This window comes from Podarcis muralis, chromosome 3 (assembly GCF_964188315.1).
Source record: "Podarcis muralis chromosome 3, rPodMur119.hap1.1, whole genome shotgun sequence".
In the NCBI taxonomy this organism is placed as follows: domain Eukaryota; kingdom Metazoa; phylum Chordata; class Lepidosauria; order Squamata; family Lacertidae; genus Podarcis; species Podarcis muralis.
In genome coordinates this window covers 105825570-105840347 of record NC_135657.1, presented here as the reverse complement: position 1 = coordinate 105840347, position 14778 = coordinate 105825570, and the positions used below count along the sequence as shown (strand labels likewise).

The window sequence follows — 14778 nt, the reverse complement described above, 5'->3', positions numbered from 1 at the left end:
TGGGGTGCCTCAGGGTTCTGTCCTCTCCCCCATGCTTTTCAACATTTACATGCAGCCGCTGGGAGAGATCATCAGGAGGTTTGGGCTGGGTGTTCATCAGTATGCGGATGATACCCAGCTCTACCTCTCTTTTAAATCAGAACCAGTGAAGGCGGTGAAGGTCCTGTGTGAGTGTCTGGAGGCGGTTGGAGGATGGATGGCGGCTAACAGATTGAGGTTGAATCCTGACAAGACAGAAGTACTGTTTTTGGGGGACAGGAGGCGGGCAGGTGTGGAGGATTCCCTGGTCCTGAATGGGGTAACTGTGCCCCTGAAGGACCAGGTGCGCAGCCTGGGAGTCATTTTGGACTCACAGCTGTCCATGGAGGCACAGGTCAAATCCGTGTCCAGGGCAGCTGTTTACCAGCTCCATCTGGTACGTAGGCTGAGACCCTATCTGCCTGCGGACTGTCTCGCCAGAGTGGTGCATGCTCTGGTTATCTCCCGCTTGGACTACTGCAATGCACTCTACGTGGGGCTACCTTTGAAGGTGACTCGGAAACTACAACTAATCCAGAATGCGGCAGCTAGACTGGTGACTGGGAGCGGCCGCCGAGACCATATAACACCGGTCTTGAAAGACTTGCATTGGCTCCCAGTACGTTTCCGAGCACAATTCAAAGTGTTGGTGCTGACCTTTAAAGCCCTAAACGGCCTCGGTCCAGTATACCTGAAGGAGCGTCTCCACCCCCATCATTCTGCCCAGACGCTGAGGTCCAGCGCCGAGGGCCTTCTGGCAGTTCCCTCATTGCGAGAAGCAAAGCTACAGGGAACCAGGCAGAGGGCCTTCTCGGTAGTGGCGCCCACCCTGTGGAACGCCCTTCCAGCAGATGTCAAAGTGATAAATAACTACCTGACATTCAAGAGACATCTTAAGGCAGCCCTGTTCAGGGAAGTTTTTAACATGTGATATTTTATTGTATTTTTGGTTTTTATGGAAGCCGCCCAGAGTGGCTGGGGAGGCCCAGCCAGATGGGCGGGGTATAAATAATAAATTATTATTATTATTATTATTATTATTTATACTTGTAAATCACTTTGAAGTCAGGTAAGCAGTATTAACAAATTAATAAATAATAATAATAAATCGGCAAATAGAAAGGAATGTCTCTTGCCTGTATCTGTGTGTCTCCTCTTTCAGCCAAAAACTTGTAGTACTGATGTACATCCCAGTCCAAGATTTCTGTATCAAAACCCAGATTTTCTGATCTTTCCATCAGCTTCACTTTTTCAACTGGCTTATCTTCATTTTCTTCTAATTTGCTTGCAACTAATAATAATAATAATAATAATAATAATAATAATAATAAATTCCAAGTAACATAAATCAGAACAACCGCTTCCTACAATCTGAGAAGATTTCATTTTTCCTTTCCATGATGTATTCAATGTAGTACCCTCCAGATGTTCTGAACGACAACTTCCATCACTCTTGACATTGGTCATGCTAGGTCACCTTAAACACAGTGTTGGAGGAGGCAGGTCCAGTCTACTTGCCCCACCACCCTCACACATGTATTTACAGTTCCCTAATTGTAATGCCTGCATATGGCTTCGGTTAACTTGCTTTGTCACTTGGAACTGTATTTTAGTACAAATAAACATGACAAGAAGAGTTTGGATTTGATATCCTGCTTTATCACTACCCTAAGGAGTATCAAAGCGGCTAACAATCTCCTTTCCCTTCCTCCCCCACAACAAACACTCTGCGAGGTGAGTGGGGCTGAGAGACTTCAAAGAAATGTGACTGGCCCAAGGTCACCCAGCAGCTGCATGTGGAGGAGCGGAGACGCAAACCCAGATTACGAGACTACCGCTCTTAACCACTACACGACACTGGCTCTTTTGTCAGACAAGTAACTGGATTCCTGGGATTAGGGCCGGCCCACCCGTGAGGCAAGGTGATGTGACTGCCTCAGGCAGCAGGATCCACAGGGGCAGCAGATTTGACATCCAAGGAAGGCATCGTCTGCTGCTACTGCCAGTGCCATAGTGGCAGCATCAGCTGCAGCTTGCTCCTTGGAGGCCAGATCTGCTGTGTCCTTGGCTGCCTCCCCCAGTGCTGCCTCTACAGTGGCCTCTTGGTGAAAAGGGGGTGCTGTTGGTCCCCCTCAACCTTCGTTCTCAAGGTAGACCTTTATTCCCCCCTTGTTCCTGATGCACATCGTCACTAATCCCTTCTTCCCTGGTGGGGGTGGAGCGTGCCATTCTCAGGTTCACCTCAGGTGCCAAAAAGTATTGGGCCATGCCTGCCTGGGATCTTGGAAAATTTGTTCTTTCAATATGTTAATAATCTGAGTGAGAATCGTGTCCTCTGCCCCCCCATGAGGGTCTGGTATTTCTTAGTCTTTAAGGTGCCACAGGACTCTTGAAAGAGCAAACAAAAACAAAAGTGGCACTTTCAAACAAGGCAAGATACAATAGATGAAGGCCACCTACTGTAATCTGCAACTTTCTTGTAATAAATAAGTGCTGCTTCACAGCTCCTTGGAACATTGATTCCTAACCAGTAACGATAGCCCTGTTGGGGGAAAATTCAAAATTATTTTAATTATCACTCAAGCCTCTAGAATTGGAAATAGTGAAAATATGTGATTTACAAACCAAGATCATCTGGGATATAAGATTTCCCCCATTACTTGCGAATGTGTAGTAAACAAGTGCCTAAAGAGGGGGGGAAATAAAATCATAAAATCATGCCAGGTTTTTCTTCTTCGAAAAACACAAAATATAGATGAAAGACTTCAATGACAATAGGGTAAAGTCAGCACAGAATTTTATTACCTTTGATTGACTGTATTCCACTCCTATTCCATATGAAGACAAGAAACCTAATGCCTGTGGGGGGAAATAAAGTAAAAAGTTCAGTCAATCCTTTTGCTTTTCAGTTGCTTATATTGTTAACAGTTGTCTTAGGCCCAATTCTCATGCGGTAAAATTATCTTTAAGTTATTTTACCATGTCAGTTTCATGTAATCAGGGCTTAGCATTAATACACTTGTGCAGAGAGTCAGCAGGTATATTTACTGTAGCCCCCCATGAAATGTAGGAAAACGAAATTTTCCGAAGTAGTAAATGTTTATCTGGGCTCTACCATTTCAGACTGCTTACATGACTGAATGCTTCCTTCAACCACTGAGAGGACCTCTAAATTCTCTGCTTTCCTTATCTAGGGACAACATCCTCAGAGGTAGCATGTGAATTGCAGCCAGGGAAAGTAAGGCAAATGTAGGCTTGGCATTTTGGGCAAGAAGTGCAAAGAAAAATAAAATAAAATAAAATAAAATAAAACCACATTGAGATGCACACAAATGTGTCTACATTAAGGGTTGCATCCACAGGCAACTCTTAGTGAATCATCATCCCTCTTGCAGCTACCCACACCTCCTAAGCCTTGGAGCCCTCCAGAAAGGTTGGAGGCCCTCCAAAACAGATTCAGGTGGTGAAGACTGTAGGAGAAGGGATAACTGAAAATTGCTTCCCTTCTTGTTCTGCTGATGGAAATCTTACTGTCAGCTCAACAACACCACTAGATACAACCCATAATCTAAAAACGTATGCAAATATTTTATTTCTTTTCCCTCTGAAAGTGTTGTAATCCTAAACTTGAAGAGGACCTAAGAAGGCTAGGCTTTGGAATTTTTGAGAACCGATATCTGAAAATGAAGCTCTCAAAATGTGAAATGGACTTTCTGAAAATGGCCATCACAATTGGGAGGTATAAGCAGATGACAAAAATATATGGGGGCAAACAAACTAAAGCGAGAAAGTCAAGGCAGAGTATGCTTAAATAAGAAATTTTCATGAAGCCGTCACATTGCTCATGTCTTTGAACAATACACATAAATATATGATACAGACATTTTCAGGTTACATTAAGGCAGTATATGAGAATACTATGTGAACACACACATACGTGTGTTTTCATATATTCCCCTTTGAAAATTTTCTGTGCATAGCTATATAAACATCATACTGAGAACAAAGTTAAAGTGGCAGACAGGCTGTGATGTGACTGTATATAGACTCCTTGAGGCACAGGCGTGTGCTTCGATCTTTGTACAAAATGAATTGTAGCCAGTCTTGGTTCAAGGTTATAGACATGGACAAGATTAATTGGTGGAACATTGTGTCACAGAAAAGATGTAACATGGAAAAAATAATGGTGCTTCTGTATAAAGAAAAACTAAATTTCAGGGACGCGGGTGGCGCTGTGGGTAAAAGCCTCAGCGCCTAGGACTTGTCGATCGAATGGTCGGCGGTTTGAATCCCCACGGCGGGGTGCGCTCCTGTTGCTCGGTCCCAGCGCCTGCCAACCTAGCAGTTCGAAAGCACCCTCGGGTGCAAGTAGATAAATAGGGACCGCTTACTAGCGGGAAGGTAAACGGCGTTTCCGTGTGCGGCTCTGGCTCGCCAGAGCAGCGATGTCACGCTGGTCACGTGACCCGGAAGTGTCTGCGGACAGCGCTGGCTCCCGGCCTATAGAGTGAGATGAGCGCACAACCCTAGAGTCTGTCAAGACCGGCCCGTACGGGCAGGGGTACCTTTACCTTTACCTTAAATTTCTATATCATAACTTTGTTCCTCACAAATAGTTATAAGACAGTTTAAAATAGGTCACTGAGCTAAAATTTAATTCAGGGATGTCCAACCTTTGTATCGTCAGACATTACATTTTCCAGACCATGGTCCAGAGGATGGATATGTATTTACAATGTAAACTGACCTCCTCCTATGGTCAGGATCCACAATAAAGCTGTGCTATTTAGCTGTTTCACAAGGAAATGAGGAAACTTATGTGCTTGGGTGTAGTGTTCTGCTGGACTGAGGTCCAGCGCCGAAGGCCTTCTGGTGGTTCCCTCACTGCGAGAAGCAAAGCTACAGGGAACCAGGCAGAGGGCCTTTTTGGTAGTGGTGCCCACCCTGTGGAACGCCCTCCCATCAGATGTCAAAGAGATAAACAACTACCTGACATTTAGAAGACATCTGCAGGCAGCCCTGTTCAGGGAAGTTTTTTAATGTGTGACATTTTAATGTATTTTTAAACTTTGTTGGAAGCCACCCAGAGTGGCTGGGGAGGCCGAGCCAGAGTACAAATAAATTGTTGTTGTTGTTATTATTATTTATTATTTTAAAGTGATGCAACATTAAACAACATGAAAACATTTCCCCTTTCCTCTGAAACGTTTCTTAATGATACTCCTGAAGATACTTTAACATTTATTGTAATGTGTAGTTCTGCACATTCCAGAGGAACACTAATGTGACACCTTGGAGACAGAAAGCCTTGTTGTGGGATTACATTTCATGGCCTAGAACCTATAATATATATATATATATTTATTTATACCCCGCCAATCTGGCTGGGTTGCCCTAGCCACTCTTGGCAGATTCTAACACAAATAAAAACACAATAAAACATCAAACATTAATAGTAACAATCTGATCCAATATAAAAAGTCCCAATAACTTTAAAATAAAGAAACAAAACAGCATTCAACAATCCATCAGAGTCTAATAGTAAACAGTAAAATTAAAGATCAGCAAATAATAATTTAAACAGTTTACGCTTATCAGTTACAATAAAGAACAGGGGTCAGCAAACTTTTTCAGCAGGGGGCTGGTCCACTGTCCCTCAGACCTTGTGGGGGAGGGTGGGGTATATTTGGGGGGGGGGAGCGGAGAACGGTGGCGGAGGGACAGTGAGTGGCGCGTGAAAGGGCTCTGGAGAGGGGCTGCTTAAAATGGCAGCCGCTCAAGTGCTGCTGCTGGCACCAACAAAGCCCAGCCCCCTTCCTCCTCTAGGCAGGGCAGGGAGAAGCCAGGAGGAGGGAGGGAGGAGATGGCGGCGGTGCCGCGGCTGTGTGAGGGAGAGGGAAAGAACGTGCACACTGGCGATCCACATGGCGATTCCTGGACCGTCCATGGGCTGGATCCAGAAGGCAGTTGGGTCTGATCCGGCCCACAGGCCTTAGTTTGCCTACCCATGATAAAGAATTACTCATCTATAATCAATAAAAATAACGGCAAATCACAATGCATAAAATACCACAAAGATTACAAAATCATGTAAAAGGATCGAATTGAAAAACAAGGACACACAGCTTATAAAACTATTCTTAAATAATATCCCATGACTTCTCTCTTCCCAGCTGCTTCTGCTATTCTCAAAGTCATGGTCGGGAAAGCCTCCCAGGGCTGGAGTGTGGGGCAAGGCAGGTGGAAAAGCCATTGCCTGGTGACCATAAAACAATGAACCTGCATCATGTGATGCACATGGACACTAATCCACAAAAGCTTACAGCACAATAAATATGTTACAGCAACATCCAAGGTTGGTCATACTGAGAATAGGCACAATGAAACCAATGGACTCTGCATATGACTTAGTTGGATATCATCCTTCCTGTCTAAGATGCCACAAGACTCTTTCGTTTTTCTTTCAACAAAGCTTTCACTCATCAGAACTCAGTTGGAAGGTAAGAAACCCTGGCAGGAGAGCCCTGCATTATTGAAATGATGATTTTGTAAAGCCAATATGTTTTGGCACATTTGGTCTACCTGTTCTTTAATGACCCATAAACCATTCATGTATTGCTTTTATCCATGTATGTGCACACAGGAAACAATCAGACACATATGCAAAATGCTATGAAAACCCAGACAAAAGATTCAACAATCAGCACAACTTGTGAGATGCCTCTTCATGTTCTGCAACAGAGTCATGCGAAAGGAATGCAAGAGGAGATCCATTTGTGATTTATTAGACAAGAGACTAGTCTGAGCAACTGAATTTGCAGCCGATCTCTTACGCATAGTTGTTTTTTTTGCTATTATTTTGTGTCATCCATAGATCCTTTTCAATTAAAATTGATAATTTGCCTTAAATCAGAACATGTTAGACACACTAGCTAGGTGCGAAAATATAATTAGTTCTTATATCTTCAATTCTAACAACCGTAAACATTTGATTTTTGTTCCATGGAAACCATTGTCTACCTTCGGAGTGTCTTCAGTGGAATAAGGACTGAAGCCTTGACCTGGAATTTTATTGAACAAGGATTTTAGAAGATGTTTGCTGAACACACCAGATAGCCTCTTGAAATCAGGCAATTTAATAAATAATTAACTTTATATCCCTACCTTGTTGACATTTCTTGGCTGAGCATAAACACCATCTTACCTCTTTTCAAATATTTATGCACTCTAAAGTAGACTAGTGCCTGTTTAAAGCTTTGGCTAATTAAAGAGCACGTACCGTCTGGCCTTTATGAGATCCTTCGTCAGCTAAAATCTCATACAATGATACAGCTGCTTCTACATTTTGAGGAACATTATTTCCAAACAACATGTCAGATGCCAGTTGCTCCATAGCTTTCTGGTTTCCCATTTTTGCTGCTTTGACAAGGAGCTGGTGGGCTCTGATTCAGAAACACAAAGTTCAGATTTAGTCCGTCGGATATGGAAATTTCTCATCTATACATAAAAAAGGAATTTATTCTGCTGTAACTTTGCATTAGAAGTTTACCCCCTTCATCACCATAGACCGGGCCGTCTTTAAGCATATGCAGCACTGGGGTGCAAAAAGCTGCCTGGTGCCCCTAGGTTGCCCAGAGTTGTCAACCTTTTTTTTGGGGGGGGGGGGCAAAGTTGTTGACCCTTTTTTTTAGGAAATAGTTGTTTACCTTTAGACGCAGGGACGCAAAGCAGCAACCAACAGGTGTGCCAGCGCTCCATGCACAGGAGTGTACAAAGGTGGGTGCAGGTTCCATGCTGGGGGGGGGGGGAATGTTGGGCAGCACAGTCGCCACGCTGTCCGCCTGCTGCCTCCCCCCTGCTGCATGGCGGCTAACTGTTTTGGCTGCACATGCAGCGCTCGGAGCACCGTGTAACGTTGTGGGCGCTGCACAACGCATCCTGTTGCATGCGCCAAGCTGCGGGTTCCTTTGCTGGCTTTTCCGCTGTTGGAACATGCTCCCAACGCCGCCCAATGTGGGGTGCCAGCACAGAACAACTGGGAAGGCAAGTGGCAGCAGAGGAAAGATCTTCAGATGGGATTCGTGTGCTCCTATTTGTCGGGTTTTGTTGCCGCCATTGGCGCTGTTGGCATGTGGTGGATCCCATCTGGAGATGTTTCCTCTGCTGCCGCTTGCATTCCCCATCATTCTGTGCTGGCACCTCATGTTGGGTGGCACTGGGAGCGTGCGCCAAAAGCAGAAAAGCCAGTGTGGTGTAGTGGTTAAGAGCGGTAGTCTCGTAATCTGGGGAACCGGGTTCACTTCCCCGCTCCTCCACATGCAGCTGCTGGGTGACCTTGGGCCAGTCACACTTCTTTGAAGTCTCTCAGCCTCACTCACCTCACAGAGTGTTTGTTGTGAGGGAGGAAGGGCAAGGAGAATGTGAGCCGCTTTGAGACTCCTTTGGGTAGTGATAAAGTGGGATATCTTCTTCTTCTTCAAAGGAACCCACAGCTCGGTGCACGCAACAGGATGCATCGTGCAGTGCCCACAACGTTATGCGGCGCTCCAGGTGCTCCAACGTTATGCGGCGCTCCAGATGTGGGTTGACACATGGCTGATTATAAAAGGACCCCTCCATAGGCGTGCTTCATAAGTCTATCATTGCAAATCTCTACAAGAAAAACTCACTCTTGCATTGGCAATAGAATCATACAAATTAATAGGAAAGGGAGAAACATGGCCACATGTACCTATTCCATCCTTCTAAAGTCTCCAAGAAGACAGGAGTGCCTGGCGTGCTCTGGTCCATGGGGTCACGAAGAGTCAGACACGACTAAACGACTAAACAACAACAAAGTCTCCAAGAGAGACTGTGCCAGCCATGTGCCAGACCTGCACATAAACCGATTTATGCCTTCTCTGGGACTGCGTTAGCAAAACAGCTAAGCCTACACTTACTTTTCTGTATCTTCTTTGTTTTTGGAATGCTTCAGTATTTTGAGGCTTCTCTGATAAAACTGATGACCTTTGTCCTTTCTTTCCACCTCCTCTTCCACTAGAAATGTGACCAGAAAAAACATTGTGATGCAACTCCACGATGTATCGCCAGAGATTTAAATCATGCGCTCTTTTGATAGGGTGCCTGTAATAAGCAACATTTCTGTTTTCGAATTCCGGTGAACGCTAGAGTGGAATTTAAATATAAGGTTTCAAATGAGATTTGCACATGAATTGAGCCACCCTTAAAGCACAGTGTGTTTGATGTAATACAGTATGTGGTTACTAAAGATATCTTATACTGCCAAGCCCCATTAAGCATTTATGAATCCCCTTCACTGAAAGCACTAGAGTTAGGGCCTTAACCCACCTACCCATTACAAGTTTAAATAGGAGTGCATTGTGCCAAAGCAATGAGTGGCATTTATATCCTCAAACCTTGATGATTTCAAATTGTTTCCATGGTTCTCATCCCATCTCCTGTCTTCTTTCAAAGTTCATTGGCCCTTTCTCTTGGATACACACCCTTCCTCTTCCTCCAACACATACACAATATTTCACAAAAGCATACATGTTGGGTTCTTTCCCCAACAAGTAGTAGCCTTTCTTTTTGGCCCCAAGGCTCCCATCATTCTCTCTGAAATCTCATCTCTTCCTCCATCACTCTAGGAGCCAAACCAAATGAGTCATAGGGATTTTGTGGCCAGATCTCCCATCATTTTTCATTTCCATTCTAAAACAGCCATGCAGAGGCTCTGAATTTTTTGATTAGAACATGGCACCAGGAGAGAAAGTGTTCAACCCTTACCCCCTACAGTTTCCCTAGTCTAAATCCCCTTTCCTCAAAGCTGTTGTTATTAACTCCACTGAGGGAAATATACACTTAACTTCCCCAGTATTTTTTTTCATCAGTAGGACAAATATCAGCTAGAGAGAGGAGCGAAATGTTGGACTGAACTTCAGATAGACTTCAAAGTAATAATAAAATGAATCAGTTTTGATCGCAGATATCTCACACTGTGCCTACTTTGGTTTTAAGATGCTGTTTCATCATTGGAGTGACAGTGGGGGAGTCACTTTTCTGAGGTGTCTTTCCTAGACACTGCTGCAACATTTAAAGGCCCCAAATCATGTGGTCAGGGCTAACCACACAATTTATTCCCTTCAGATTATGCTTGCTTGGGAAAGGCCCACTCAACTATCTGCACCTAAATTGAGGAGGGCAATTAAACATTCCACCAACCTCAATCTGCCCTCAGCCTCCACTTCCTGCCTTCTTATTTACCATATTTTTCGCTCTATAGGACGCACTTTTTCCCCTCCAAAAATGAAGGGGAAATGTTTGTGCGTCCTATGGGGCGAATGCAGGCTTTCCCTGAAGCCTGGAGAGCGAGAGGGGTCGGTGTGCACCGACCCCCCACGCTCTCCAGGCTTCGCACACCTCTCCGCAAGCAGCTGGGAGCCCAGCGCTGGGCTCCCGCTGCTTGCAGAGAGTTGCCTGCATGCTGAAGCCTGTGCGTGCTGAGCTCAGCGCGTCCAGGCTTCGCGGATCTCTCCGCAAGCAGCGGGAGCGCTCCCGCTGCTTGCAGAGAGCTGCCTGTTTGGGGGCTGGGGTCGGGGGAAGCTCGAGCTTCCCCCGCCCCAGCTCCGCGCCTGGGGGGGGATAATGTTTTCCCCTTTATTTCCCCCCCCAAAAAACTAGGTGCGCCTTATGGGACGGTGAGTCCTATAGGGCGAAAAATACAGTACATCCCGTCCAAGGAGCAGGCACTGGCTGTCAGCTTTGTCTTCCTTAGTCTCAGTGTTGTCCTTAGAAGGAGGAGGAGCAGGACAGAGCCAAAACTAGCATTTGCTGGCTTTGTCCTTCATTTGCTCCAGATTTACCTAGCTTATAGGGACACGGGTGGCGCTGTGGGTTAAGCCACAGAGCCTAGGACTTGCCGATCAGAAGGTCGGTGGTTCGAATCCCCGTGACGGGGTGAGCTCCCGTTGCTAGGTGCCAGCTCCTGCCCACCTAGCAGTTTGAAAGCAGGTCAAAGTGCAAGTAGATAAATAGGTACCGCTCCTGCGGGAAGGTAAACGGTGTTTCCATGTGCTGCTCTGGTTCACCAGAAGCGGCTTAGTCATGCTGGCCACATGACCCGGAACGCCAGCTCCCTCAGCCAATAAAGTGAGATGAGCGCCGCAAACCCAGAGTCAGTCACGACTGGACCTAATGGTCAGGGGTCCCTTTACCTTTACCTAGCTTCTGCCTTCTGCCCCACCAGACTCAATGGGCTTTAGCCATCGCTGCCCACAACTGTATATTCATAGGAAACTGCCTTATATGGAGTCAGGCCATTGTCTACACCAGAGCTTTCCAAACTTTTTATGTTGGTGACACACTTTTTAGCCATGCATCATTTCGCAACACTGAAATTCAGTTTTACTAGCAAACTGGAGGTTAAACTAACCCCTTTCCAGCCCCGGGAGGAGCATGGGGAGCGTTCGAGCAACACATCTACACACTGCAGCCGACACACCAATGTGTCGTGACAGCTTGGAAAGCTCTGGTCCACACACACTGGCAGCAGCTGTCTACTGTCTTAGAAAAAGGTCTTTCTGAGTCCCACCTGAAGATACCAAGGATTGAACCAGAGGCCTTTTTGCAGGCAAAGCGTGTACTCTACTACTGAGTTACATTCCTTGAAGAATAAGAAGAAAGGCTGGCATAATTTTATCCTCCGCAATTGTCAGGCACTGGGCAAATTCGAATTTATTTATCACACTTAGTTCAAACAAACACCTCATAGTAATGCACAGCTAGAATGGTACACAAACTGGCTTCTGTCCCTAACTAATGCACCATCTTGTGCTTGACAAGTAGAGCATGCCATTCTGAGAGAGAGTGTCCACTAGCAACAAATATGTTGTTAAGTGTCTAATACCAAATATAAGGCACATGGGATCATGCTGACATAGAGAGCTTGGTGATGGCTATAATGCTACTGGTGCTTGGCTGCATTTAGGCTAGGAAATAGGTTGGGCAGTGTTCTGAGCAGAAAAAGCCTTTCTTTCTTTCTTTCTTTCTTTCTTTCTTTCTTTCTTTCTTTCTTTCTTTCTTTCTTTCTTTCTCTGTCTACAGCACAGGGGAGGATTTGTTGTAATGGTGTAGGCAAAGCGTAAACCTACTTTCCCTGCATGCTGTGTTCACGGGAGGGGGGGGAAATCACTCACACACCTGTTATTTATTTTATTTAAACCATGACATGACTGGGAGGGACACAACTAGTGTCATGTGCATGGGCATTGCCAGGAGTTGGGGGGGCAGAACCTCAGTTTGCTATGTATTTTTATTGGTTTTTATTGGTTTGGGGGGGCAACTGCCCCTCCTTGCCCCCCGCCCCCGCTGCACCCATGGTCATGTATAATTAAACTCTTAGGAATGTGGAATCAAAACTCTAGTGCTTATGAAGTTTCACATGGACTTCTTCCATAAGGTGAGCTGAATGGGCTTCTGCGATTCATAACTAGATATTTATAAAGTGTCAAAGAAAGTTCTGGATAAAGTTTGCATTAATTCACAAATTGCTGACCACTTCATTGTCCGACCTAGTTTCCCCAGTTATGTCAGCGCTTCTTGCTCCCAAATGTTTTTGCTCTTCTCATATGAGCAAAAATAGCCAGTCATGCCACATTTTGCATTCTTTTAAAACATGCAGTCAAGTTGACAAGCGCATCTTCATGGATTCCTATTTTTCAGTGGAAAATCAATATTGACATTTTTTTTAAAAAAAGCATGGGCTTCCAAAGATGTGTTTTTTTGTGTGGTTATTATCTTGTTGTTGTTTAGTCGTGTCCGACTCTTCGTGACCCCATGGACCAGAGCACGCCATGTTATTATCTAACTTACGTGAAATATACTATTCCTTATTTTAATTAAGAGTAAGAAAACTTGCATTGAGATTATGATGTTGATTATCAGCTAACATTCTAACAGTGCAATCCTAGATGTGTCTGCTCAGATGTAAGTCCTGCTGAATTCATTGGGACTTACTCCCAGATACATGTGTATAGGATTTCAGGCTGACCTGGGAGTAAGTTCCACTGAACTCAGTGAGGTTCACTTTCAAGTAGATATGCAATTGTGATGTAACAGTATTTTATATTAGATTCCCTCTCAGCTCTTGGCTGGCCTTGAAAAAGATGCATGTATTCATTTAAGACTGGCACTGGGAGAAAGTTGTGCTCTTGTGCCTTCAATAGCTCTGTGGCATACATTCAACATGTTAAACATTTCTAGTACAGTGGTACCTTGGGTTAAGTACTTAATTCGTTCCGGAGGTCTGTTCTTAACCTGAAACTGTTCTTAACCTGAAGCACCACTTTAGCTAATGGGGCCTCCTGCTGCTGCCGCGTCGCCGGAGCACGATTTCTTTTCTCATCCTGAAGCAAAGTTATTAACCCGAGGTACTATTTCTGGGTTAGCAGAGTCTGTAACCTGAAGCGTATGTAACCTGAAGCATATGTAACCTGAGGTACCATTGTATATAAATACAAATATAGGAAAACCTTCCCCTGTTGAGATTCTGTCAGACATTTTATTACATGTGTGTCTACTGATTTATTTTTGAGTCCTCTCCACCTGAGAAAGAGAACACAAATTTGCATGTGATGCAAAGCATCTGCACATTTTATGCAAATCTGTGCTCTCTTTTTGCAAGTGGTTTAGAGGGCCCGATGCACATAAAGAGTATTGGGCACACAAAAATTCCTATTGGCACCCCTGATAGAACATGGTCTCATTATACTATCATTTTGCCAATTCTGAATTAAGTGAGATTTTACAGTAAAGTCGTGAGAAAACTGGGTAGGGAGATTTTATTATTTTTTCTATTGAAAACGTTTTTTAAAAAATTACAGTGGTACCTTGGTCTACGAAGAGCCCTGTTAACAAACTATTCAGTGAATGAACTCTGCAAAACCAGAAGTAGGTGTTCTGGTTAGCGAACTTTGCCTCAGAAGCCAAACTGAAGCTGAATGGTGGAAGGGCACTGGTGGTGGGAGGCCTCAGTAGGGAAAGTGTGCCTCGGTTTAAGTACGCTTTGGTTTAAGAACGGACTTCTCGAACGAATTAAGTTCGTAAACCGAGGTACCACTGTACTGATTCAGAAAGCTTTTACAGCTCAAATTTTGCCTAACACTCCGAGAGAATATACAAAAGATCTGAGGGAGTAAGAGACAATTAAGCTTTGATTACCTTCTGATGAAAATGAATCTTGAACTGTTAATCTTTTACTCTTGTTCAGGGTCTCCTGCAAAACAATTGAATTTATATATGTAATCTATCTTCAAAATTGAAAGAAATCGTTGTCTGGTCAGGTCCTAGAATCTGCTTAGTTGCTCATACAGGGCTTGTCTACACTTCCGCTTGTCCCATGTCTGAGTAATTTCCCACTTGTTCCATGCTTTATAGGCCTGGGTCCGAGCAGTTTCACAGTAAGGATTTAAACAATTTTTTTAATGGCTGTTGCAGAACTACGCTTTCTTTACAAATAACTAAGTAGAATTAAGTGGTTTTTAATTTTGCCCAGATGACATTGCATACATCCCACATTGCTGTGGAGCATGTTATGTAATGGCACTTGAGGGATGATATGCAAAATGTGCTCATCTTGAGTGCCTCTTCTTTCACTTTTAACAAAATTCAATTGTTTTTTAATCATGCTTTGCTTCATTTCCAGCTCTAAAATGAGCTCTAGCTACTCACACTCAAAACTGTATTTCAGTTATTTGATTTGAT

General features: G+C 44.3%; 1 protein-coding gene across 1 annotated transcript in view; it reads right to left on the bottom strand.

The window, feature by feature from the left end:
• SEL1L2 (SEL1L2 adaptor subunit of SYVN1 ubiquitin ligase) overlaps positions 1 to 14778 on the bottom strand; it is a 46027-nt gene that overhangs the window by 19785 nt on the left and 11464 nt on the right. The window contains exons 3-9 of the mRNA XM_028722260.2: positions 14236 to 14290; positions 8958 to 9054; positions 7298 to 7460; positions 2824 to 2877; positions 2644 to 2703; positions 2479 to 2560; positions 1155 to 1309 (exon numbers count right to left, since the gene is read on the bottom strand). Of these exons, the coding sequence (XP_028578093.2) occupies positions 1155 to 1309; positions 2479 to 2560; positions 2644 to 2703; positions 2824 to 2877; positions 7298 to 7460; positions 8958 to 9054; positions 14236 to 14290 (666 nt within the window). The remainder of the gene's footprint in view (positions 1 to 1154; positions 1310 to 2478; positions 2561 to 2643; positions 2704 to 2823; positions 2878 to 7297; positions 7461 to 8957; positions 9055 to 14235; positions 14291 to 14778) is intronic.